This window comes from Nomascus leucogenys, chromosome 5 (genome assembly GCF_006542625.1).
Source record: "Nomascus leucogenys isolate Asia chromosome 5, Asia_NLE_v1, whole genome shotgun sequence".
In the NCBI taxonomy this organism is placed as follows: domain Eukaryota; kingdom Metazoa; phylum Chordata; class Mammalia; order Primates; family Hylobatidae; genus Nomascus; species Nomascus leucogenys.
This window is the reverse complement of record NC_044385.1, coordinates 3,756,605-3,781,090: the sequence shown is the minus strand read 5'-3', so window position 1 is coordinate 3,781,090 and position 24,486 is coordinate 3,756,605. Positions and strand designations below refer to the sequence as shown.

At 37.5% G+C, this 24,486-nt stretch overlaps 1 protein-coding gene across 7 annotated transcripts in view; it reads left to right on the top strand.

The window, feature by feature from the left end:
- The window catches only part of CATSPERE (catsper channel auxiliary subunit epsilon), a 168,076-nt gene that overhangs the window by 19,956 nt on the left and 123,634 nt on the right, over positions 1-24,486 (top strand). For 3 of the 7 annotated variants that reach the window (XM_030812577.1, XM_030812571.1, XM_030812578.1), the window contains exons 6-7: positions 8,161-8,185; positions 13,100-13,177. Coding sequence is in view for 2 of the 7 variants with exons in the window: in XM_030812578.1 (XP_030668438.1) it covers positions 8,161-8,185; positions 13,100-13,177 (103 nt within the window). In the remaining 5 variants the exon portion in view is untranslated. Of the gene's footprint in view, positions 1-6,821; positions 7,211-7,933; positions 8,186-13,099; positions 13,178-24,486 lie in introns of those variants that run through there. The other 4 variants (XM_030812573.1, XM_030812574.1, XM_030812576.1 and 1 more) reach the window with 4 other exon arrangements.

Below are 24,486 nucleotides of genomic sequence, written 5' to 3'. Positions count from 1 at the left end.
ATTGGACATCCTGAGCTAGATTGTAAGTCCTAATAATACCGAGGTTTCAGCAAGCCCCACCGCGAGTACACATTAACCCAGTCCTCTCTCACGCACTGCCACTTTCCCGGAGTCTTATTGAGAAGCAGGGAGGATTGAGTCTCTGCTATTCATGAAACTGGCGGGCTTCTGTCCTTGTTGGCAGTTTCAGAAATCCCAATCACCAGCTTTTCCTCTATGGGTTCTGAACCAGTTGAGAAATAGACAAGGGCAAGTTTGGGGATAACAAATCCTGGTAGAGGCCAGGCATGGTGGCTCATGCCTGTAGTCCCCGCTACGCAGGAGGCTGAGTTAGGAGAATCACTTGACCCCAGAAATTTGAGGTTACTATGTCAAGGTTACAGTGAGCTGTGATTATGCCACTGTACTCCAGCATGGTGACAGAATGAGACTCTGTCTCATAAAATAAAATAATAGGCCAGGCACAGTGGCTCACACCTGTAATACCAGCATTTTGGGAGGCCAGGGCGGGTGCACCTGAAGTCAGGAGTTGAAGACCAGCCTGGCCAACATGGTGAAATCCCATCTCTATTAAAAATACAAAAAAAGTTAGCCAGATGTGGTGGCGGGCGCCTGTAATCCCAGCTACTCGGGAGGCTGAGGGAGGAGAATCACTTGAACCTGGGAGGCGGAGGTTTCAGTGAGCTGAGATCGCGCCACTGCATTTCAGCCTTGGCAAACAAGAGCAAAACTCCATCTCAAAATAAATAAATAAAAATAAAATATTCCTGGTAGAGTTGAATTGTAAAAAAGGACCTGCCCCTTTGGCCAAATGGGCTACTTTCTATTCTCCCAAGTAGAGCTCTTGGGAACCCTCAGAGAAGATAATCTGTTGCAATAAGACCATATGTTTGTGTCCCACCCTATTTACCCCCAAATTTTTATGCTGAAACCTAATCCCCAATGTGATGGTATCTGAAGGTCACACCTTTGGGAAGTGGTTAGATCATGAGGGTACGGTCTTTATGAATGGGATTAGTGCTCTTACAAAAGAGCCCAAAGAGTTCCTTTTTCCCTTCCACCATGCGAGGACCCAGCGAGAAGATAGCACCTTGATCTTTGGACTTTGCAGCCTCCAGAACTATGAGAAATAAAGGTTTGTTGTTAAAGCCACGCAGTCTATGGTATTTTTGTTATAGCAGCCCAAACTAGGACATCTGCCAAGAAGCATTGAATGGATTACCAATTTCATTTACACACATTAAGACCTGAGAGCTAGGGCTGAAAGAGGTGGGCCTCCAGGCTACCCTGATCTAGACGTTTTCTCCATGTAAGTAAGAACAGAAGGAAAAGCACCTATCCAGGGGGCAGGTTAGTCCAAAAGAGAGAACTCCGTAGGGCCTAAGAGTTTTTCTGTAATATATATTGTAAGAATTTTCAGTCTGTCACCTGTAAAAATATCAATTAAAAATAAGAATGAGGCCTAGCATGGTGGCTCATGCTTGTAATCTCAATGTTTTGGGAGGCCAAGGTGAGAGGATTGCTTGAGCCCAGGAGTTCAAGACCAGCCTGGGAAACATAGCAAGACTTGTCTCTACAAAAAATATAAAAAATTTGCCAGCCATAGTGACTTGCATCTGTAGTCCCAACGACTTAGGAGGCTGAGGTGGGAGGATCACTTGAGCCCAGGAGTTCAAGACCATCCTGGGAAACATAGCAAGACTTGTCTCTACAAAAAACATTAAAAAGTTGTCAGGCGGTTCGCTTGAGCCCAGGAGTTCAAAGCTACTGTGAGCTATGATTGTGCCACTGCACTCCAGCCTCCATGACAGAGTGAGACCCCATCTCTAGAAAAAATAAAAACAAAATAATAATAATTAATGGCTAGAAAGATTACATAAAGAATAAAAAGGATAGTAATGAAATCAGTACCCACATATGCATTACCCAAATCAAGAAATAGAACATCACACCTCTTTATGCCCTACCAATCACATTCTATTCACCCTGCAAGAGTTAGACACTATCCTGGATGTTGTTTTTTGTCTTTTTGTTATTTTATCCTAAATATCATATAATGAGTGATTCCTTGCTTTTTTCTTTTAGTTTAGCGACTATGTTTGATTGTAATAAATTGTTTAGTTTTGTCAGTTCTTGAACATTATTTAAATTGAATCATATGGTAAGTATTCTTCCATGAGTTGCTTGTTTCTCTAAAAATTGTGTTTTTGAGACTTACCCATATTTAAATAAGAATCTTTAGTTCTTTCATTGTGACTGCTCTATGGTATTTCATTGTATGACTCTGTTCATTCTGCTGATGCATTTTATTTACAACTACAAATGAGGCTGTGAATGATCCTGAACATACCTCATAGTATCTTGCTACTCAAAATGTAATCTGAGGATCCGCAGCACTGACATCACCTGGAAATTTATTAGAAGTGAAGAATGTCAGGCCTCATTCCAGACCTGTAGGATAATAATATGCACTTTAAGAAGATTCTATAGTAATTTACGTGTGCATTATAGTTGGGGAAGTAGTACTGATTTAATGCATATAAATGAAAGTTTCTCTAAGGTAGAGGCCTAAAAGTACAATTGCCTAAAGGTAGCATGTGCATTTGTTCAACTTTACTGGGTGATGCCTAAGTAACTTTTGAAAGATTGTCCAATTTTATATCCACACTAGTAGTACATGAAAGTTTCCATTTTGCTGTATCCTCACCAACACTTAAAATTGTCTGACCTTTTAATTTTTCCAGTCTACTAGGTACGAAATTATGTCATTGTATTTTTATTTACATTTTATTGATTACTGATGCATTGAGTATTTTTTGTCTATTCAGCAGGAATTTTTCTTCTCTTTTCTATTCAGTAAGTATTTTGATCCACTTTTGAGTTATTTTTATTTTCATAATAACTTACAGTATTTCATTATATGTCTTAATTACTACTCCATTATCACTTATATATACGTATTGAAAGTATTCTGTCCCAGTTTATGCAGATTTTTACTTTCCACACCTCCTATTGATAAGAGAGGTCTTTAGTATTGTGGATAAATTTATTAATCCTTTCCTTCGTGGGTTTATGCCTTTTAAAATCTATTTAAGAAATCTTCCTACTTACAAGATCATAAGGATTTCTCCTATATATATATTTTTTTAAGGTTTGTGTTTTTTTCTTCTAAAATTAGGACTGTAATCCACCTGGAATCAGTTTTTGTACAAGCTTAGAATAGGAATTCACTTTATTTTTTCTACATGAATAATTAATTTTCTCATATTCATTTAATGCATAATCTATTTATCCAGAATATCTTCTCTTTCACATATCAATTTTCCATGTATGCATGGGTGTTTTTCTGGGCTGGCTATTCTTTTCAGCTGATCTATTTGTCCATACTTGAACAAAACTATATTATCCTTATTACTATAACTGTATTTTTTAAATCTTGACAAGTGATAGTAGAAGTACCCACCCCACTCCAACTCTTCCCAACTTGATTTATACATTCAATGCAATCCCAATCAAGATCCCAGCAAGTTATTTTATAAATATCAATAAACACATCCTAGAGTGTATATGGAGAAGCAAAAGACTCTGAATAGCCAACACAATATTGAAGAAGAAAAACACTGATAACACCCACTTCTGGTGAGGACATGAACCAGTAACAACTGTCTTTCATTACTGGTGGGAACACAAAGTGATACAACCATGTAGGCTTCAGATGAGCGGTCTTATGCATCTTCTGTTCAATTTATTTTAAAGTATTTTATGTTTTTGGTGCAATTGTAATTGGTGTTGCAAACTTTAGAATTAGTAGGAATTTTACCTCCAAATACTCCCTTCCCGGTTTTTGGCTTACTCCTTACCATCATTTTGGTGCTTTCTAGTTGTTTGTCTATCCTTCATATTGGACATTTTTCAGTCAATATTTATTTGGATTTATCCACAGACCTATTGTTTCTTTGGTCAACAATGCTTATATTCTCAGACGTGTTTTCTCATATTACTTTCTCTTCCTGAAGTATAGCCTTTAAGGGTTCCTTCAGGGAAGATTTCTTAGTGATTAAATTTCTCAGTATTCGTGCCTCTGAAAATATCTTTATTCTATCCTCACTCTGGAAAAATCATTTCTCTGGGAATATTATAGGTTGCTTGCTCTTTTCTCTCAATGCTTTAAAATTATTTTTTCTTGTGTCTAGCTTCGACTTCAGCTGGTAAGTCGGCTGTCTTTCAAATGGTTTTTCCATTTTAGGTAATCTGTGTTTTCTCTGTGGTTCTTTTAACATCTTGCCTAATCTTTGGTGTTTTACTATTGCACATTTCTTTTGAGATGTATTGCAGTTCCTGAATCTGAATGTTGGTGTCTTTCATCAATTCTGGAAAATTCACATTGTCTTTTTTCTTTTTCTTTTTTTTTTTTTTTTTTTTTTGAGACAGAATCTCACTCTGTTGCCCAGGCTGGAGAAAGGTGGCATGATCTCAGCTCACTGCAATTTCTGCCTCATGGGTTCAAGTGATTCTCCTGCCTCAGCCCCCCTAGTAGCTGGAATTACAGGTGCCCGCCACCACACCTGGCTAATTTTTGTATTTTTAGCAGAGATGGGGTTTCATCATGTTGGCCAAGCTAGTCTTGAACTCCTGACCTCTGGTGATCCACCCACCTCAGCCTCACAAAGTACTGGGATTACAGGCATGTGTGGCTGTGCCTGGCCTATCTTTTTAAATATTCGTTCTCCCTCATTCTTTTTTTTTCTTTCTAGATTTTCTTAAGAGAAATGTATGTCACCTTTTAATTCTGTCCCTCCTGACTCTTAAAATCTTGTCAACTTTTTCCATCTTTCTGTCTCATTGTGATTCATTCTTGGTTATTTTTTAAATGTTTCATTCAGTTCACTAATTATCTCATTATCCGTGTCTAAATTTTTTTTTTTTTTTTGGAGATAGGATCTTGTCCTGCCACCCAGGCTGGAGTGCAGTAGTGCAATCATAGCTCATTTAACCTCAAACTCTTGGGCTCAGGCACTCCTCCCACCTCAACCTCCTGAATACCTGGACTACAGGCACACACCACTGTGCTCCATCTTTTTTTTATTTTTTTTCTTATGCAGACAGCGTTTCACTTTGTTGCCCAAGCTAGTCTTCAGCTTTGGCCTCAAGCAATCCTCCTGCCTTGGCCTCCGAAAGCACTGGGAACCACCACACCAGGCCTGTGTCTAAATTTTGTAATCCCTGAAATCCTTTCACCTAGAGGGAATTACTATACTCTTCTGCCATTTCTGCATCATTACCTCCAAAATTGGCTACATAAATTTGTGGGACCTGGTGTAAAATGAAAGTGTGGGGGTCTCTGGCTCAAAAAGCAGGGGGAAAATACTGTTAAAGGTATCAAATATAAAGCTTTTTTCTCCTATAGTCACTCTCATTACCTGTCATGGTGTTTTTTATTTGCAATTTAACGTCATGCTCCCTTAGACAAGGAATACTTGTGGGCCAGGTGCAGACCCTCTTAGTCACCTGGTGGTGGTTCAGCATGTGGAATACTCATGGGCCACATACAAACCCTCGTAGTCACCTGGTGGTGGTTCAGCGTGTGGAATACTCGTGGGCCACATACGAACCCTCGTAGTCACCTGGTGGGTGGTTCAGCGTGTGGAATACTCGTGGGCCAGGTGCAGACCCTCGTAGTCACCTGGTGGGTGGTTCAGCGTGTGGAATACTCGTGGGCCACATACAAACCCTTGTAGTCACCTGGTGGGTGGTTCAGCATGTGCACAGGCCACCAGCCGCCAGATTTCCCTTCTCAATAGACCTACACATCATGCCCAGCCAGTGGAGGGGTCTGAGGTAGTCAAGCCATGTGTCTTCCCTTCATGGGCCTCCCACCTCAACCCATGGCAGATGGACAACCCCCGAGGGTATTGCAGCCTCTACGCTGGGCCATGCTAGATACCTGGATTAGGGGGAGGCAAGAGGTTTACTCCTGCCAAGATGAGTAAGCCACGCCATCATCACCATCATCACGCCGTGGTGCTGCCAGCCAGCATGGGACAGCCGCTGCCGTGCCTTACTCCAGGACACTGCAGTGTGCAGTTGCCCTACCCTGACAATTCCCCAACACCTGAGCCTGGGCCCTCACCCAGGTCAAAGACAGAAGCACCTTGTGGGACAGGGGTTAAGGAGGGGAAGGCTGGTCAGGACCCAAGGTGCTAGACCATGGAGGGGAATCAGGGGTAAATAATCCATCCCAGGGAGGCAGAGAGGCAGCAGGAGGCGGGACTGTACGGGAGCCAAAACCCCTCGTCCCCAGTGCATGCTTCATTGTCTCATCACATTTCGCTTACAAAACATAATTTCAAAGATAAATTTGTTAAGAATTTCAAGATAAATACTGTAGAGTACAGGACCCTTCTAAGCACTGCCTCTTTCCCCAGGCTCTGGACACCTATTGACTCTGCCCCCACACCAGAGTTCTGACACTAGAAAGAATTCATGAACAAGTATCATGTTAGCATCCAAACTCTCTTGCTTTCTTCTTTCTCTGTCTCTCAAGGGTTAGAATAGAGAATAAAAAGGGGAAAAAGGATCCATGGAGCTGTGCTGAAACTAGCCTTCCGAAGTTCACTGTGACATTTCTCTGTTTCATCACTGTATCCCACTACTATCTCTCTATCTACTGAAACTGCTGTGGCAAAGTCACTGAAGGTAATTGCCAAATTCGATGGGATTTTTTTGATCCTCTTACTGTAATACTTAATTTCTATACCACATTTAATTCTGAGAATCACTTTCTGTTTGAAACTCTTTCATTCCTTCACTCTCTGATACCACTATGTTCTATTTCCATAATGGGTTTTTCCCAGTCTTTTTCTTTGGCTTTTTCTCATCTGTCCTTACTTTAAATGTCAATTCAATCCAGGGTTTTCTCTTCGGTCTTATTCTCAACTCTACACTTCAGCCTGTGCATGCACTAACTCAAGAAAGCCAAGAGAACTGATAAAGACCCAGCAGAATGCTGCTAATATTGTCTTTCCATGGAAATTGAGGCTGTCGCTTTAATGTCAGCTGACACTGATTCCTCCTCTACAAGGTTACTGTACTAATACGAAAGGCTTTCTTTTATTATCTACAAGTATTTCCTTTTGCCTTCAAATTTTCCTTCCAGATACGCTGGTAACTCACTCAGTGACTCAGTTCTTCTTTCCTGTGCCTCTGACAAGTAAGCATAACACAAGGCAGAAGGTATCAGCCCTGGAGCCGGGGTCTTCTTAATCAACCTTGGACTGTGTTGAACTCTGGGCATAGTTTACCTATTAAGATTTATAGTAGCTATTTTCAGCAGCTTTCTAACATATCAGATTGAACACATGAAATAGAATATTCATTATATGGTCTCAGAAACTCACTGCATACTCATTTACTGATTCCCAAAACATTTTCATTTTGTTTTGTGCATGATAACGTACTAGACACTGCAGTAATCAGCAAATGGAAGGACATAGTCATGAGGCACTGACTTTTAGAGATGATATATGCTAAAAATATGCAGGTAATTTTACAGTGAAAAAAACTTTCTAGAAAACATACAACTAAACATACAAATGAATATTAGTCCTTTTTTATTTTATAATTAAAAATAGAGACACGGTCTCACTATGTGTCCCAGGCTGCTCTCAAATTCCTGGGCTCAAGCAGTCCTCCCACTTCGGGCTCCCAAAATTCTGGGATTACAGGTGTGAGCCACCAGGCCTGGCCTGTTATTCCTTTCAGGGCTGGTGAGGGAAGGATTTGTCGTGCTAAAAGACAAATTTCTGTTTGACATAAATTATAACATGTAAAGACTGTAGGGTTTTTTATGTAGAATGACAATATCAACATTTTAAAGAAGATTAATCATGAAGTTTTGATTCTGTGAACTTGCAGTATTAAGGAAGCATGCAGATTTAAGCCACTCAGCCTTCTGTGATGACAAATGAGAATCAATAATGATATTGATAAATAGACATATGTGATTTTTTTGTTTTTACATTTAGCCTTTAATTTTATATACTGTAATGAAATATAAAGAGAATATGCAAAGGTTTAGAAACATGTATCTTGAAAGTAGAATATTCAAATTCATGTTTAACAGGCTGTTTACTAAAATATGTTTCCTCTTTTTCCAAGCAGACATTTCTTTAACAACTTTACCCAGGTAAAATATTTTTTAAATTTTGTATAGCCTTCATATATCACTACTATATTGTTTCTCTCTTATCTTCTATATTTACCAGATGAGGAATTTTTCTAACTAATTTTGCAATGATATTTGCTTGGAGTATATCTTTCTGTAAGACCCATTCAGAAGGTCCATGAGGTTCACTCTTTTCCAACCACCTATCTGCATAAGGATGGATTTTCCCCCTTTTACTTCTACTGAGATAATTTTCACCAACAACTTGGCTGAAGGAGCAGAGATGAATATCCAGCTGTCTTTTATTAATACAAATATTAAAGATAGTTTTTAAAATATTGAGCATCCATTCTTAATATTTTTCTTTTGAAAAATATTTTTCATAAAAATATGTTAACATATAATAGATTTACCATAGTTTTGAAAATAAATAAATTATCTTTAAATGTTCTCAATCTTAATTTGTTATATAGTAAATACAGGTGGATCTAAACCACATAAAACAAAAGCCTTGTAGGATTCTCAATAATTTTTAAAAGTATGAAGGGGGTCCTAAGATCAAAAAGTTTTAAAATCCTGGAATAGAGGATGATTAGAAGTATGATGGAAAGATATATTCAAAATGTTGAAAATTGAAATAAGGTTATAATATTTGGAAATTACACCTCTATATAGATATTATAAGTCTCTAAAAGCAGCAACTTACCGGAAAAAAAGAAGTAGTAAAAAAAGATAAACTGTGTGTAGCGGATCAAGATGACTGAGTAAGCTCATGTGCCCATAACTACTCCTACTCCAAATCCCATTGATATTACTGAATTATTTTTTGAGACTATAACTATAACAATGCTCAAATGCAAGAAATAGTATTATCAGTAATTAAGGAATTTTAAGCTACATAGAAAATATAGGAGAACTTACAGAAGTAGAATATATATTACAGACTCAAAAAATGCAGAATAACCTCCTTCTCACTCAAAACACATAGAAATGCCTATAGAAAATATATGTGTGTATGCTGCTAGTACACACACTCACAGACCTTTACATTAATATAGGTGCGGGTGTGCATATGGAATTTAAAAGCAAGAAAAGGAATTTCCTGATGGTCAGAAATAATTAAGGAACTCAAAGCCAGAGTCGTAAGATTGAATTAGAACAGAATGTGAGCTTTCTAGAAAATATACAACTAAACATACAAATGAATACTATTCCTTTTTTGTTTTATTTTATAGTTAAAAATAGTGGAAAAGGGGTGATGTTTTAATGATTTTATGGGAATAGGGAATGAAAGGTTTGGCCTGTGGGAGTAAAGGGAGCTGAAACTAACCTCCCTATATGAAGTTAGGATTTAGAAAATGTCTTGGCCGGGCGCGGTGGCTCACGCCTGTACAAATCCCAGGACTTTGGGAGGCCGAGGCAGGCAGATCATGAGGTCAGGAGATTGAGACCATCCTGGCCAACATGGTGAAACCCAGTCTCTACTAAAAATACAAAAATTATCTCAGCATGGTGGCACGTGCCTGTAATCCCAGCTACTTGGGAGGCTGAGGCAGGAGAATCACTTGAACCAGGGAGTCAGAGGTTGCTGGGAGTCGAGATCGCGCCACTGCACTCCCGCCTGGCGACACAGCAAGACTCTATCTTAAAAAATAATAATAATAATAAAATCTTTAAAATGTATAAATGTCTGTAAAATGGGGACTGGTAAAGCTCTACTGACTGGCTTAGGATAATTGCAAAGAAATGATACACCTCTTTTTGGGGCTGTAAACAGATAAGGGATTACCCAGATTTCAGATGCACATCCTAATTTAGCAGCCCAAGAGATTCAGGAAGCTACAGCCAAGAAATATATACAAATATAACTTTGCAAGCAGTCAAACACATAGCGCCCAGGCGGAAGTGATTGCAAAACCTATTTCCATGACATGACCTTGCTAAGTTTTGATTTATATTCAGGCCTGTGAAATCAGTAACAAAAACAAAAACAAAAAAGGATCAGTAACAAAATTACCTAGAAAATCCCCATGTTGGGGAATTTAAACATTTCTGTATCCATGGGTCAAAAAAGAAACCAATCATTTAAACTAAATAATTAAGACCTCCAGGCAGATAGTAAAGGACACAAAACAACTTCACTCCTGCTTTAAAAAGAAATCACGTGATAAAATGTTAAAATTCTTTAAAGTCTCAAAGAGCTGTGAGTAAAATGAAATCTAAAGGTGTTACATTCCAGAAGAATGAGTCCTTGCTAGGTGAACAAAAGCCAGAGAGTACTTTCATGCTTAGGACCACTTGCTAAGGTTGGAGACAGGACAGAAGAGCAAACTGCCCAATGATGGATGGATAGACTTGGCTGGGATGAGGTGAAACCAGTTCGAACTTTTGAGCTGGTGTATCTGATTTGAATCTGAAAGAGTACCAAAGCAAAGATAATTCTCTCCGCTTGTCAATGTCTCACATGGGAATTTTACTTAATAATATGCATGATACCTATATGACAAAACTTCAGAACTCTCCCGAAGGAAAGGCATACTATTCCCTTAATAAATGTGCTCTACAACATAAAGATGTGGATTTTCCTGAATTTATAAATGCAATGCCATCTTAATGAAAAAAATATAATTTTTCAGAACTAGACAAGATGTTTCCGGAATTCCTATGGATTACACAAAAACAGTGTTCAGAAAAACACTGAATAAGAACAGGGATAGGGTACTGGTCATGGCAGGCATTAAAATACACTGTGAAGCCTTCATATTTAAAGTGTGAGATACTAACTCTTGAAAAGGCAGTCAAGATCAATAGAAAAGCATAAGAATCCAGAAATAACCAAAATACAGTTAGGTCTTTACTAAGCAATGGAGGTAGCATCTCAAATCCCTGGGGAGAAGATGGACTAGTCAATAAATGATATTTAGATAAGTGGGTAGTCACACTTACTTAATAAAAAGCAAAGATTGGAGTCATACCTTACAGAGTACACCAAAATAAATTCAAAATAATTTTACATTGAATATGTAAATACAATAAATCCAGTAACAATTAAAGAAAACATGGAAGAATTCTCTTACAACCTGATAATTGGAGACCTTGCTAACTATATCACAAAATCCAGAAAACAAACCAAGCTATATGATAATTTTTACTCCATAAAGCTAGAAGATAAGTAAATGACAGATAACATGGCCAAAAATTATCATAAACTCAAAAGAAAATGGAATACAGGTAGAAAAATACAACTGATTCAAGTAAACAAATCAATGTCTTCTTCATACATAGAAAATTTCAAATAAGCCATTAAAAGAGAATCAGTCCAACAAAAAAACGAGCAAATGAAATACAAGTGGAACTTGAACATATGAAAAGATGCTCAAACTTTCTCAAAATAAGAGAAATGCATATTTAAACTATACTGCAGTACCAGGCTGGATATGGTGGCTCATGCCTGTAATCGCAGCACTTTGGGAGGCTGAGGCAAGCGGATCACTTGAGGTCAGGAGTTCGAGACCAGCCTGGCCAACATGGTGAAACCCCGTCTCTATTAAAAATACAAAAAATAGCCAGGCATGGTGGTGGGCACCTGTAATCCCAGCTACTCAGGAAGCTGAGGCAGGAAAATCGCTTGAACCCAGGAGGTGGAGGTTGCAGTGAGGTGAGATTGCACCATTGTACTCCAGCCTGGGTGATAGAGCAAAACTCCATCTCAAATAAAAATAAATAAAATTTTTTAAAAATGATACCACAGTACCATTTTTCACCCATCAGACTGGCAATAATCAAATGTATGACAAAACCTGATGTTGGGAAAGAACATGAGGAAAGAAGAACTCTCATACATCACCACTGAGAGGGCATATTGGTGCAACTGCTGCAGAGAGCAATTTATCAGTATCTATGAAAATTACAATGTATTTACCCCATGACTCAACAATTACACTTTTAAGAATGTGCCCTACCAATACGCTCAAAGTTGTACAAAGTTGCTCATTGTAGCATTGATTGATTATAATGGCAAGGGAGAAACAAACGTTTATCAGTAGGCTACTGGTTAAATAAATTGTAGTTCCTCCATAATTTAGAATAATATCCAACTGAAAAATCAGTGAAAATATGTAAAGATCTCTAAAATAACTTTAGAAGATGAACAGAAGATTCAGAAAAAATATGTTTAGCATGCTAGCATTTTGTAAAAGGGATGACAATAATATATCTATTGGTTATACACAAACGTTTTATAGGAATCTAAGCAAGAACTTACGAATAATCCTTATCTATGGGGTGCAGATGGATTTGTGGGAATTGAGTGATGGAGTACAGGGTGGGAGAGAGCTTTTACTATATTTTTAATATAATTTTTAAGTATATGAATAAATATTCAAGAAAAATAAGAAAGAAAACAATTAGTTCTGTATCTATTGAACTGGCCTTGCATCAGGTGACAAATGTTAAGTTACAAATAACAGGTATAGGGTGATTTCATTTTTATAAAAAGTATGTGAGTGGGGGTGAGGTTGCCGTGTCTATTTATGGCTATAAAGAAAGATGGGCTGGGCATGGTGGCTCACGCCTGTAATCCCAGCACTTTGGGAGGCTGAGGCAGGCAGATCACCTGAGGTCAGGAGTTTGAGACCACCCTGGCCAACATGGTGAAACCCCGTCTCTACTAAAAATACAAAAATTAGCCAGGCATGGTGGTGGGCACCTGTAATCCCAGCTACTCGGGAGGCTGAGGCAGGAGAATTGCTTGAACCCAGGAGGCAGAGGTTGCAGTGAGCTGAGATTGCACCCCTGCACTCCAGCCTGGGCGACAGAGCAAGACTCCATCTCAAAATATAAAAAATAAAAACGTGTTTATAGCTATGTTTTGCCACAACTAAAAATGAAATTTGTACAAAATGTAAAGAAATGCAAACAAATTTTATTTTCTAGCTTGTCATTGTGTGGGCATATGATCCAGAAAGTGCAGATCCTGATGAGTTGCTCGGGAATGCAGAAGAACCTTCAATAGTAGGTGGAAACATTAGTATCGTCATAGTAAGAACAGAATGCTGCCTTTCTTTTGTAGGGACTGTGAATAATTTATAATCAATAGACAGGATTTTAAGCTGCCCACACCTAACTAAATACGTTTGCATGATCCCTTTTAGTTGAGCCATTATAGTGGTTTTGAACTCATGCTCGATCTCTACAATAATAAACCTTTCTTTAGAACTCTAATTGAACATTCTTCATGTTTTCTTTTTTTCTTTTTATTTATTTATTTTTAAATTTTACTCTAAGTTCAGGGATATATGTACAGAATGTGCAGGTTTGTTACATAGGTATACATGTGCCATGGTAGTTTGCTGCACCTATCAACCCATCAGCTAGGTTTTAAGCCCCGTATGCATTAGGCATTTGGCCAAATGCTCTCCCTCCCCTTTCCCCCCACCCCTCAACAGGCCCTGGTGTGTGATGTTCCCCTCCCTGTGTTCATGTGTTCTCATTGTTCAACGCCCACTTGTGGTGTTTGGTTTTCTGTTCCTGTGTTAGTTTGCTGAAGATAATGGTTTCCAGTTTCATCCATGTCCCTGCAAAGGACATGAACTCATCCTTTTTTATGACTGCATAGTATTCCATGGTGTATATGTGCCACATTTTCTTTATCCAGTCTCTCATTGATGGGCATTTGGGTTGGTTCCAAGTCTTTGCTATTGTGAACAGTGCCGCAATAAACATACGTGTGCATGTGTCTTTATAGTACAATGATTTATAATTCTTTGGGTATATACCCAGTAATGGGATGGCTGTATCAAATGGTATTTCTGGTTCTAGATCCCTGAGGAATCGCCACACTGTCTTCCACAATGGTTGAACAAATTTACACTCCCACCAACAGTGTAAAAACGTTCCTATTTCTCTGCATTCTCACCAGCATCTGTTGTTTCCTGACTTTTTAATGATCGCCATTCTAACTGGTTGCAAGATAGTATCTCATTGTGGCTTTGATTTGCATTTCTCTAATGACCAGTGATGATGAGCTTTTTTTAATATGTTTGCTGGCTGCATAAATGTCTTCTTTTTAGAAGTGCCTGTTTATATCCTTTGCCCACTTTTTGTGTTTTTTTAATTGTAAATTTGTTTAAGTTCCTTGTAGATTCTGGATATTAGACTTTTGTCAGATGGATAGATTGCAAAGATTTTCTCCCATTCTGTAGTTTGCCTTTTCACTCTGATGATAGTTTCTTTTGCTGTGCAGAAGCTCTTTAGCTTAATTAGATCCCATTTGTCAATTTTGGCTTTTGTTACAATTGCTTTTGGTGTTTTAGTCATGAAGTCTTTGCTCATGCCTATATCCTGAATGGTATTGCCTAGGTTTTCTTCTAGGGTTTTTATGGTTTTAGGTTTTACATTTAAGTCTTTAATCCATCTTAAGTTAATTTTTGTATGAGGTTTAAGGAAGAGGTCCAGTTTCTGTTTTCTGAATAAGGTTGGCCAGTTTTCCCAGCATCATTTATTAAATAGGGAATCCTTTCCCCATTGCTTGTTTTTGTCAGGTTTGTCGAAGATCAGATGGTTGTAAATGTGTGGCATTATTTCTGAGGCCTCTGTTTTGTTCCATTGGTCTATATATCTGTTTCGTTACCAGTACCATGCTGTTTTGGTTACTGTAGCCTTGTAGTATAGTTTCAAGTCAGGTAGTGTGACGCCTCTAGCTTTCTTCTTTTTGCTTAGGATCATCTTGGCTATTCAGGCTCTGTTTTGGTTCCATATGGAATTTAAAGTAGTTTTTTCTAGTTCTGTGAAGAAAGTCAGTGGTAGCTTGATGGGAATAGCATTGAATCTATAAATTACTTCCGGCAGTATGGCCATTTTCACAACATTGATTCTTCCTATCCCTGGGCATGGAATTTTTTTCCATTTGTTTGTGTCCTCTCTTATCTCCTTGAGCAGGGGCTTGTAGTTCTCCTTGAAGCGGTCCCTCACATCCCTTGTAAGTTGTATTCCTAGATATTTTATTTTCTTTGTAGCAATTGTGAATGGGAGTTCACTCATGATTTGGCTCTCTGCTTTTCTGTTATTGGTGTATAGGGCATATTTTCTATTAACCTCATCATTCATGAAGGGGCTGACCATTAAGGTGCTTTAGAGATGTTCCTTGAGCATCCATATCAAAGCCTTTTTAAAAATCTGTCTAATCACTTATTGAATCCTTTATCACTTGAAGATAAATGAATTTTCTAAAAGTCCAACACAGTGAATAAATAAATCCTTTCTTTTTTTGTTACAAATTTACCTCTTTCAAGATTTAAATTTTGTCTTCTGTTACAATTAAAATGTATTAAAGAAAAATCTAAAATGAGGAATTAGCTAACTTAATTTCTCATGGGACTGTTTACATTTTAATGAGTCAAGAGCTGTCTGATTTTTAAATAGCATGTTATCCTACCTCATGGTAATCAAATTCACAAGGGAAGGATTGATAAATCAGAAGGATACGCAACCAATTGTTTCATCTGGTAATCAACTTTAGAGGGAATAAAATAAATTAATGGTAATTAAACACTTTATGATACTGACCTAATTTCTAATCATTTTAAGTAAATATGCACATTTTAATGTTATTTAGTGCATTCATACTTAATACTTTCTTTTCATCTGCACATTCATCCATGATGATGTAATTTTATCAAATCCTTTCTGTGGCTCTCCATTAGAAACAGCATAGACTCCTAACTCTTAGGCTCTTAAAATACAAAACCTTATCTGCCTCTGCCCCTCTTCTCTGGCCTCAGCTCTCTACACGTCTTGCCTCTGGCCACTGGACTCTGCTGTCTCCTCACACACACCTGCTGTTCTATGCATCTGTGTCTTGGCTGATGCTGTTCCCTGCACATCCATTTTCTTCATCTCGGTAACTTCTACTCATATTTTAGGTCTCTAATTAGGTGTCACTGCCTCCAAGATGACTGCCATAACCAAATCAGGGCTTTTTTTCCACAGGAGCAGTTTGAGGGGATTATTTTGAAACTACAGTTTTGATCAATCATCCACAATGATGAAATGAAGTGATGACCACCTTTATCTTTAGAAATGCTTGGTTTTACAATGTGTTTTTCTGATATAGGTAAACCAGATTTGGGGGGATGAATATTTGTGGGTGTACATTTTTCCTGCTTTCACTTTCAGCTTCCTGTATCCTTACAGTTTTTTTCAAACACCAACTCAAACCAGACTTATATTTTTAATGTGTCTTATAAACACTATAAATTTGAGTTTTTGTTTCTGTTTTTTATCTTGACTGGTATTATATGTCTTTAATTAGAGCATTAAGTTCGTTTTTATCTAATAGAGACACAATATATTCTTAGATTTGCTTTATATTTGTTCTGCCTGCTGTATATTCTTTTTAACTGGCAACTCTCTTCAGTTGCCAGTTAGCAGTTTTTCTGTCTCAGTGTTTTGAAGATACTGTTTCACTGGCTCCTTACTTCCATCGCTGCTGTTAGGAAACCATCTTTCTGCCTGTTACTCCTTCAAAAGTGTCTTAACCTGGGCTCCCCAGAAGTGTGCTTGTAGTTCATTTTTGGAGGTGATGCCAGGAAATAAGAGTGGAGGACCAGGAAAAGTGTGCCAGGAAAGGAGGGAGATACAATTTTTAGGCTATCACTGCCATGGACCACTAGAGCATAATCTCGCTGAGCTCCTCCAAGAAGCCATGTGGAATAGGTTTTAAAATTGTCCAACAGAAGAACAGAAAATGCCTCAGAGTTGCCTCATAGAGGAGAGAAAGGTTCCCATCCCCCACTGGTCAGAGGTTTCCCCCAGGCTTGTTAACTCCTGGTACTTCCTGTCCTGGTTGTGCATATCTAAGTGCAGAATAGGTTTCCACGGACAGCCAAGATGCAGGGATAGACAGGCCTTGACAGAGAAGGGAAAATGATGCTTGAATTGATGATGCTAGAGTTGATGTGAGATTCTATCAGGTTATAAATGTGTGAAGTGTGTTGCCAGAATTGGCTAGATTAAAAAGTAGGGTACTACAGGTTACAAGAGGTGTTGAATAAGTAAGTAATCCATCTTTTCTCCTCTGGCTGCTTTTGAGATTTTTCTCTTTGTCTTTGTTTTCTGCAGTTTTACTATGATGTATCTAAATGTGAATTTAAAAAAAAATTTACTCTACTTGGAATTATTTGACTTTATGAATCTGTGGATTGGGCTTTCCACAATCTTCTGAAAATTATTAGCCATGTCTTCTCAAATATTGTCTGTGCCTCATCATTTTTCTCCCTTTCCTCTGGGTTTCCAAATAAACATGTTCTTATTCTATCTCCTGAAATTCCATTTCAACATATATTAGACCCATCTGATTCATCTGCCATCACGTTTACCCTCTTATCAATATATTCCCTCTTTTTATCTCTGTGTGCCATGTTTGGCTCAGATATTTCTTCTGACCAACTTCTAGGTTGCTAAAATAATTTCTTTTTAAAATTTTTGTTTCTTTCGAGATGAGGTCTCACTCTGTCACCCAGGCTGCAGTGCAGTGGCACAATCATGGCTCACTGCAGCCTCAACCTCCTGGGCTCAAGTGATCCTCCCATGTAGCTGGGGCTACAGACACACACCACCACACTTAACTAATTTTTGTGTTTTTTGTAGAGACCAGGTCTTGCCACGTTGCCCAGGCTAGCCTCAAACCTCTGGGCTCAAGCGATTCACCCACCTGAGCCTCCCAAAGCACTGGGATTACAGGTGGGAGCCACTGCACCTGGAAAATTATTTCTAATATGGTATTAAACCCACTCACTGAGTTCCTCATATCAGCTATTTTCAGACATTTTATTTGGTTATTTAACAAATTTTGTGTTTCACTTTTATTGTTTTCTATGACCTGGAGATATTTCATGCTTATTTTTTCCTTTTTTTCTAAAGTTTTATTTTTGACTCTGTATATAAGCATGCTTATTTTTTATTTAACATGGTAAACATAGTAGAATGTAAAACCAATGTGGGACAGTTAAATATTCCTCTATTCACCATGTTTAACAAATAAAAGAGCACACAAATATCCAGCTATTTATCTGCACTTGAAATACTGATGGCAATACCATGTTCCTTTTATTTCATATCTAAGCATTTTGAAAGAGTTTTTTAAATATAAGGTTTCTATGTCCTCACCTTGCATTCATTCACTTTTCAAAAACACTCTTTCTTTTAGAACAGTTTTAGTTTTACAGAATTATTACAAAGACAGTACAAGGAGTTCCTATTTATCCCACACCTAGTTTTCTCTATTATAAATATCTTACTCTTGTATATTTGTCATAATTACTGAACCAATATTGATACATTATTATTAACAGAAGTCCATATTTTATTCACATTTCCTCAGCTAATGTTCATTTTGTATTCCAGAATCCCACCAGGAATAGCAAATTATATTTAGTTGTCTTATCTCTTTACGTTCTTAATTGTGACAGTTTCTAGACTTTCATGGCTTTTGATGCCCTTGAAAATGTTGAGGATTGCTGGTCAGATATTTTGTAAAATGTCAGTCCATTGGGATTCATCTGAGATTTTTCTCATAATCAGATTGGAGTTAGGTGTTTCAGGCAGGAAGACCACACACGTAAAGTAGCATTCCCATTACACACAATCAAGGGCGCATACAATCATATGATGTGTCGCTGCTGATGTTACTGTTCATCACCTGGCTTGAGATCGTGATCCTCTACTGTAAAGTTCCTCTTTGTTCTCCCTGTCCATGTTGTTCTCCTTGGAAGTAAGTCACTCAATACACTTATACTTTACCTTCTTAAGGAAAGGAGTATCTATGTAAATATTTTTGGAATTCTTGTTTTATGGCAGACTTGTCTTATCCCTGATTTATTTATTTACTTATTCAATCATTTATTTATATCACTATGGACTCAAATATTTATTTTATGTTTTGGGTTATAATCCAATACTGCTTTATTTATTGGGAGCTCTTTCAGTCAGCTCCTGCATCCCTTTGACATTCTCTCATCATTGTGGGGTTTTGTTGTTTGGTTGTTTTGTTGTTTTCTTTGTTGCTAACGCTCTCTTACTTACTGGCACTATAAGATGCTCCAAGCTAATCCTGTATAATTCCTGCATCATAGCACGTGCACCATCTTACATTCCCAGTCCTAGAATCAGGCATTTCTCCTAGGAGCTCTGGACCCTTTTGGTTCTTTTATTAGAGAATGGTATTAGAAATCAAGATCGGGGTACTAGGTGTGCTTATTGATGTTTGGTTGTTTTCCTCTCTCAGCTGTCAGAGCAAGGAAACATAGATGTGTGTACTAATCCAACATATAGACACACATATCTATAAATTTTTCCATATTTAACTATCTGTATTTATATTAAGCTAAATGTGAGTTTATACAGATGGCTTCAACTCTAATCTATGACCACGTTAATCATTCTGGACTCCTTCCTTGCTTAGCTGTGATCTCCTACCTTAAGAATCAGAAACCAGCCTCTCTTCACCACCACCCCCACCAGCCTTCCCAGCATCTGGTGACCGCTTTTCAACTCTCTACCTCATGAAATCCACTTTTTTAGCTCCCATATGTGAGAACATATGATATTTCTCTTTCTGTGCCTGGTTTATTTCACTCAAAATAATGGCCTCCAGTTCCATGCATATTGCTGCAAATGACAGGTTTTCATTCTTTTTTTTTTATAGCTGAATACTATTAATGTATATATATAGACTGCATTTTCTTTATCCATTCTTCCATTGCTGAATATTTAGGTTGTTTCCATATTTGGCTATTGTGAATAATGCTACAATAAACATGGGGGCTCAGGTATCCCTTTGATATCCTGATTTCATTTCCTTTGGATAAATACCTAGTAGTAGGATTGCTGGATTGCATAGTAGTTTCATGTTTAGTTTTTTGAAAAATCTCCATACTGTTTTCCATAGGAGTTGTACCAATTTACATTCCTACCAACAGCATATGAGGGTTACCTATCAAATGAATAGTTTGCAAGTATTTTCCCCCATTCTACAGACTGTCTCTTCACTTCGTTGATTGTTTCCTTTGCTGTGTAGAAGCTTTTTAATTTAATAAAGTCTCATTTGTCTATTTTCGTGTTTGTTGTGTATGCTTTTGAAGTCTTAGTCATAAAATGTTTGCCCAGACCAATGTCCTAAAGCATTTCCTCTGTTTCCTTCTAGTAGTTTTATAGTTTCATGTCTTACCTTTAAGTCTTTAATTCATTTTGAGTTGATATATATATAGTGAGAGATAAAGGTTTAATTTCATCCTTCTGCATATGGATATCCAGTTTTCCCAGAACAATTTATTGAAGAGGGCATCCTTTCCCAAATGTATGTTCTTGGTGCCTTTGTCAAAAATTAGTTGGCTGTAAATATGTGGATTTATTTCTGGATTCTCTATTCTATCAGTCTATGTTTTTATAACAATACCATGCTGTTTTTGTTACTATAGCTTTGTACTATATTTGAAGTCAGGTTGTGTATGCCCCTAGCTTTGTTCTTTTTGCTCATTATTGTTTTGGCTACTTGGGATCTTTTGTGGTTCCATATGAATTTTAGGATTTTTTTTTTCTATTTCTGTAAAGAATGTCCTTGATATTTTGATAGAGATTGCATTGAATTTGTACATTGCTCTGGGTAGTATGGTCATTTTAACAATATTAATTGGTCTGATACTGCATTATGGAATGTCTTTCCATTTGTTTATGTCATCTTCAATTTTTTACCTCAGTGTTTTATACTTTTCTTTGTAGAGGTCTTTTACTTCCTGAAATTTATTCCTAGGTAATTTTTTGTAACTATTGTAAATGGAATTGCTTTCTTGATTTGTTTTTCAGCTAGTTTGTTATTGGTGTAAGAAACACTACCGTTTTTTCTTTTCTTTTCTTTTCTTTTTTTTTTGAGACAGAATCTCACTCTGTCACCCAGGTTGGAGTGCAGTGGCGCAATCTTGGCTCACTGCAAGCTCCACCTCCCAGGTTCACACCATTCTCCTGCCTCAGCCTCCTGATTAGCTGGGACTACAGGCACCCACCACCATGCCCAGCTAATTTTTTTGTATTTTTAGTAGAGATGGGGTTTCACCGTGTTAGCCAGGATGGTCTCAATACCCTGACCTCATCATCTGCCCACCTCGGCCTCCCAAAGTGCTGGGATTACAGGTGTGAGCCACTGCGCCCGGCCAGAAACACTACTGTTTTTTCTATGTTGATTTTGTATTGTGCAACTACTGAATTCATTTGCTAGTTCTACACATTTTTTTGGTGGAATCTAGGTTTTTCTATATACAAGATTGTGTTGGCTGGGTGTGGTGGCTCATGCCTGTAATCCCAGCACTTTGGAAGGTCAAGGTGGTGGGGATTGCTTGAAAGGAGCTCAAGACAAGTGTGGGCAACATAGTGAGACCCTATCTCTAAAAAAAAAAAAAAAAAATACAAAAATTAGCCAGGCATAGTGGCACATGCCTGTAGTGCCAGCTTCTTGGGAGGCTAAGGCAGGAGGATCACTTGAGCCCCGGAGTTTGAGGCTGCAGTGAGCCATGATCTGAGTGAGATTCTGTCCCCCTTCCCCCACCAAAAAAAAAAATTGTGTCATTGTGTCATCTGCAAAGAAGAACAATTTCTTTTCCAACCTTGATCTTTTTTTTTTTTCTTTTGTCTATTGCTCGGCTAGGACTTCCAGTATTATGTTGAATAGGAGTGGTAGAAGTGGGCATCCTTGTTTTGATCCAGTTCTTAGAGGAGAAGCTTTCAACTTTTCCACATTCAGTATGATGTTAGTTGTGGGTCTGTGATATATGGCTTTTATTATGTTGAGGTATGTTCCTTCTATGCCTAATTTGTCAAGTTTTTTTTTTTTATCATGAAGAGATGTTGAATCTTATCAAACACTTTTTCTGCATCTATTAAGACAATCATATGGTTTTTGTTCTTCATTCTGTTGATGCGATATATCGTATTTATTGATGTGCATATGTTGAACCACCCTTGTATCCCTGGGATAAATCTCACCTGATCATGGTGAGTTATCTTTTTGAGGTCTTATTGGATTCATTTTGCTAGTATTTTGTTTTGAATTTTTGCATCTGTGTCATCAGGGATATTGGCCTGTAGTTTGTCGTTGTTGTTGTTGTTGTGTCCTTGTCTGGTTTTGGTGTCAGGGTAATGCTTGCCTTGTAAAATGAGTTAGGGAGAATTTCCTCCCCTTCAAATTTTTGGAATAGTTTGCAGAGAACTGATATTGGTTATTCTTTATAAGTTTGGTAAAATTCAGCAGTAAAGCCATCTGGTCCTGGGCTTTTCTTTTTTGGGAGACATTTTATTGGAGATTCAATCCTGTTACTAATTATTGGTCTATTCAGGTTTTCTATTTCTTCCTGGTATAATCATGGTAGATTTTGTGTGTCTAGGAATTTATTCATTTCCTTTAGGTTTCACAGTTTTTTAGCATATAGTGGTTCATAAATAGTCCTTAAGGATCCTTTGAAGGTTTGTGGATCCACATCAGTTGTAATGTGTCCTTTTTTGTTTCTGATTTTATTTATAGAGTCTTCTCTCTTTTTTTCTTGGGCACTCTAAGTAGCAGTTTATTGATTTTGTTTACCTTTTTAAAAAACCAACTTTTTGTTTTGTTGATTCTTTGTATGTTTTTTAGTCTCTATTTCATTTAGTTCTGCTCTGATCTTTATTCTTTCTTTCTTTCTACTAATTTTGGGTTTGATTTGTTCTTGCTTTTCTGGTTCCTTGAGGTGCATTATTAGGTTGTGTATTTGAGATCCTTTTGCTTTTATGACCTAGGTATTCATTGCTATAAACTTTCCTCTTAGCAATGCTTTTGCAGCATCCCATAGGTTTTGGGATGTTGTGTTTCTATCTTCATTTGTGTCAAGGAATTTTTTAATTTATTCTTAATTTCTTTCCTGACCCAATGGTCATTTAGGAGCATGTTGTTTAATTTCCATGCATTCTTTTCTTCCCCAGAATGTCCACTTTCATCCACGTATTTTTATAGTTTCAAATATTCCTCTTGTTTTTGACATCTAATTTTATTCCACTGTGGTCAGAGAAGACACTTGATATGAATTCAATTTTTAAAAAAATGTTTGAGACTTGTTTTGTGTCCTAACATATGGCCAATTCTGGGAAACGTTTCACATGTTGATTAAAAGAACGTGTATTCTGCACTTTTCATGCAAAATGTTTTGTAAATGTCTGTTAGGTCCATTTAGTCTGAAGTGCAGTTTGAATCCAATGTTTCTTTGTTGATTTTCTATCTAGAGTCCTGTCCAATGCTGAGAGTGGGGTGTTGAACTCCCCAGCTATTATTTTTATGGAGGTCTATTTCTCCCTTTAGATGTAATTATATTTGCTTTATATATCTGGGTGTGTTGAGTGCATAAAACATTTCTTTCTTTTTTTTCTTTTTTTTTTTTTTTTTTTTGAGACAGAATTTTGTTCTTGTTGCCCAGGCTAGAGTGCAATGGCAGCATCTCGGCTCACTGCAACCTCCACCTCCCAGGTTCAAGCAATTCTCCTGCCTCAGCCTCCCAAGTAGCTGGGATTATAGGTGCCCACCAGCATGCCTGGCTAATTTTGTATTTTTAGTAGAGACAGAGTTTCACCATGTTGGTCAGGCTGGTCTCAAACTCCTGACCTCAGGTGATCTGCCCACCTCAGCCTCCCAAAGTGCTGGGATTACATGCATGAGCCACCGCGCCTGGCCTAATGCATATAACATTTCCAAATAATGCTATATCCTCTTGCTGAACTGATTTATTTATTATTGTCTAATGACTTTCTTTGTCTCTTTTTATGGTTTTTGACTTAAAGTCTGTTTTACCTACTATAAGAATAGCTACTCCTGCTCACTTTGACTCCATTTGTGTGGAATAACTTTTTATATGCCTTCACTATGAATCTTCGTGTATCTTTACAAGTGAAGTGAGTTTCTTATAGGCAATATATAGTTGGATTGTGTTTTTTTTAAATCCATTCAGCCAGTCAATATCATTTAAATGGAAAATTTAATTCATTTACATTACATTCAAGGTTATTATTACTATTATTTATAGGTGAGGACTATTTCTGTCATTCTGTTAATTTTTTTCCGGTTCTTTTGTATATCCTTTGTTCCTTCATTCTCTCATTGTTTATCATTGCAGTTTGGTGGTTTTCTGTAGTGGTAACATTTGATTCCTTTCTCTTTCTTCTTTGCGTTATTGATATACCATTGAGTTTTATGCTTTTGCCTGTTTTCATTATGGTAGATACCATCCTTTCACTTCCAGATGTAGGACTTC